Source organism: Erinaceus europaeus, chromosome X, assembly GCF_950295315.1.
Source record: "Erinaceus europaeus chromosome X, mEriEur2.1, whole genome shotgun sequence".
NCBI lineage: Eukaryota > Metazoa > Chordata > Mammalia > Eulipotyphla > Erinaceidae > Erinaceus > Erinaceus europaeus.
In genome coordinates this window covers 22,911,415-22,914,155 of record NC_080185.1, presented here as the reverse complement: position 1 = coordinate 22,914,155, position 2,741 = coordinate 22,911,415, and the positions used below count along the sequence as shown (strand labels likewise).

The following is a 2,741-nucleotide window of genomic DNA, read 5'->3' as shown; positions in this document are numbered from 1 at the left end:
AATAATCATAATCATTGTATGCCTGTGCTATAACCATAAAATAGCATTTAAAAAGAGCTGTTAAATGCAACAGGGCCACTTATGTCTTGTCTTCACTTTCTGCCTTTTGACCTTTCCATCTTTCTGCCTTTGTGCCTTTTCAGTGGGCCCACACGTGTCTCTCTGTGTATATATCTTTCCCTAATAAACTTCCTCTTGTTTACCTGAACCTGAGATTTTGGGTCTCATTGTTTCTACATGTGAAGTTCCTGGGAGACAGATAGCCATAACCTAAACTGGCTCATTCTCCCATTACAGAAGGAATGAAGGGAAAGATGAAAGTGGAGAGGCATTGATCCTGATACATAATAGTAGGAAAGGATCTAAGTTGGGAGTGAGAATGTTTTACAGACATCTATTATGGAGAGATGATAAATTGTACCCATTTGTCAATAACTGTACTGTAAATCATTAACTGAACCTCACCAATAAAATGATGAAAAATGCATATATAGATTTTCGGCAGTTCAGGGTAATCATCCCAACACTAATGTGGTTCAAGGATAAACAAGGCATTCACATGAGAAAGTGAGTCACAAAATAACGTTTTTTTATTCTATTTTATATCAATGGCAAAACTAAATATTCATGTAACTCAGAGTAGTATTTGCCTCAGGAGAAAGAGTCTGCAAAATCGCACCCTCAGCATTTAGCAGTCAATGTTACTTAGCACTTGGGATCCTCCTTCCCAGTTCCCTGCCTCTCACTCAGTGCCAACCACAGATGATGGTCACTTCTTTTATATTGGTAACCACGCCCACCATGTTCCAGTGGGTCACGCCTTTTACTCCATGCACTCATACAGTACATGCGCAATAGAGACTAGTAAATCTTAAGGGCTTAGCCGGAGTGGGGCCATGCCCCCGCGTACACGCAGGCACGCACATACGCTCCGCCTCGCCCCCTCTACTCCCACCTGCCCTCTAGTCACAAGTTCCAGTCCGGCAAACCCTGTGGCTGTCTGCCAGCAGCCAGCAGGCAGCGGGGAGAAGGCAGCGTCCAGCAGGCAGCGCTAAACCGTAGCGCCATGGACGGGCGGGTGCAGCTCATCAAGGCCCTGCTGGCTCTTCCCATCCGGCCTCAGACGCGCCGCTGGAGGAACCCCATCCCCTTCCCCGAGCTGTTCGACGGCGACACCGACCGCCTGCCCGAGTTCATCGTGCAGACGGGCGCCTACATGCTGGTGGACGAGAACGTGTTCACCAGCGACGCGCTGAAGGTGACGTTCCTCATCACCCGCCTCACGGGCCGCGCCCTGCAGTGGGTGATCCCCTACATCCGGAAGAAGAGCCCCCTGCTCAACGACTACCGCGGCTTCCTGGCCGAGATGAAGCGGGTCTTCGGCTGGGTGGAGGACGAGGACTTCTAGGCCGCCGGACACGCCTGCCCGACCGCCCGGGAGGGAGTCCAGGAGTCCCGGAGCTCTGCGGGCGGCAGCTTGGCCGCGTCCTGGTCCCCGTGGCCGGATCGCCCCAGCTGCTGCCTCCAGCTGCCGCCGCCGCAGCCCGCGCTGCCCCCAACACCCTCACCTGCCAGTTGAGTCTCCCTGCTGGGCTTCCTTTGTTCAGGAGGAGGCGCCTCTCCCTCCCACCCTCCCTTCCTCCTACCAGCCCTCCATCCCTCCTGGCTCCTCTGGTCTCCCTGCTCCCCTCCCTCCCTCCTTGCTTCTAGCTCACTGCGTGCTACTGAGGCCTGTAGACCCTCCTGCGGAGCCCATTGTCCTGCAGCCTTCTGAAGTGACTTTGTAGGCTCTGAGTGCCCAGCCCTCAGGTTACTGCTTCTGCTCCACGTGGACTAGCTGCCTGACTGGACCCAGCAGGTCACTGCTGCTACTGCTGCCAACTCCTTGGAGCCAGGGGTTTGTGTAGCTGCAGGCCCTTCTGTCCAGAGACTATAGCCTCCAGCCATCGGCACTGGCCTGTAGTCTTCTGGGTTAGGACTGAACACAGAGTGCTCCACTCCAGAGGGGGTGGGGGGCCTGGGGGTCAGGCCAGCCTCCTCTTTTCTGGCATAGGATACCTCCCTTCTTTCTCCCTTCTTTTATGCCACAGACTTCTGCTGCCCAGGCCCAGGCCTGCCTGTGGCCACCTCCTCACCCCTTTCCTCCGTGGACCTGCTCATGTTGCTCTCTGCCCACTTCTCTTCTGACCCTGCAACTGTCTCTCTGATGTGTGCCTTTTGTTCTTCACAGCGGTCCCTCCGCCCCTGCCTCTGTCCCAGTGCACTGCCCAGCTCCTCCACACTATCTGGACAAAACTCTCTCCCCTGTTTTCAATAAATGCCAGACACTTGGTAAAGAGAGTGAGTGTCTGTGAGTCTGGTGCTCTTCCTCCTGCTCCAACCCCCCCGGGGGGGGGTCCAGGTTTGGCTTTGCAGGTGTGGCCCAGCTCTCTCTGGAACACAGTCATGACACCCAGAGGATGAACAGATGGAGCCTTCTAGTGAGTGTCCAGTTCTAGATGCTGGCTCTTCCACCCATCAGTACCATGCCCCTTTCCAAGTTCTCCTGGATCTGGTTTGGGTCCAGGTGCTGCCAGGAGGATAAAATTCTAAGTCTAGAATAGACTTAGAATTTTCTACAGGTAGAAAAAGGATGTTACTTCTTTCTATTTCTCTATATGCATGGCCCTTTAATCTGTTGTATTGAAAAAAATGCCTCTGCTGCATTAGATATAGCTGGTAATAGTGTCCAAATAGACTCA

At 53.4% G+C, this 2,741-nt stretch overlaps 1 protein-coding gene across 1 annotated transcript; it reads left to right on the top strand.

The window, feature by feature from the left end:
* Window positions 1-914: 914 nt before the first annotated feature.
* Window positions 915-2,340, top strand: LOC103128178 (retrotransposon Gag-like protein 8). The gene has a single exon (XM_007539042.3). It carries the CDS (start codon window positions 1,067-1,069, stop codon window positions 1,406-1,408), a length of 342 nt encoding a protein of 113 aa, XP_007539104.1. The 5' UTR covers window positions 915-1,066; the 3' UTR covers window positions 1,409-2,340.
* The last annotated feature ends 401 nt before the right edge of the window (window positions 2,341-2,741 follow it).

What these genes read in the sequence shown, in the direction of transcription:
- LOC103128178 (XM_007539042.3), top strand. Translation starts at nt 1,067, where the DNA reads ATGGACGGGCGGGTGCAGCTCATCAAGGCCCTGCTGGCTCTTCCCATC.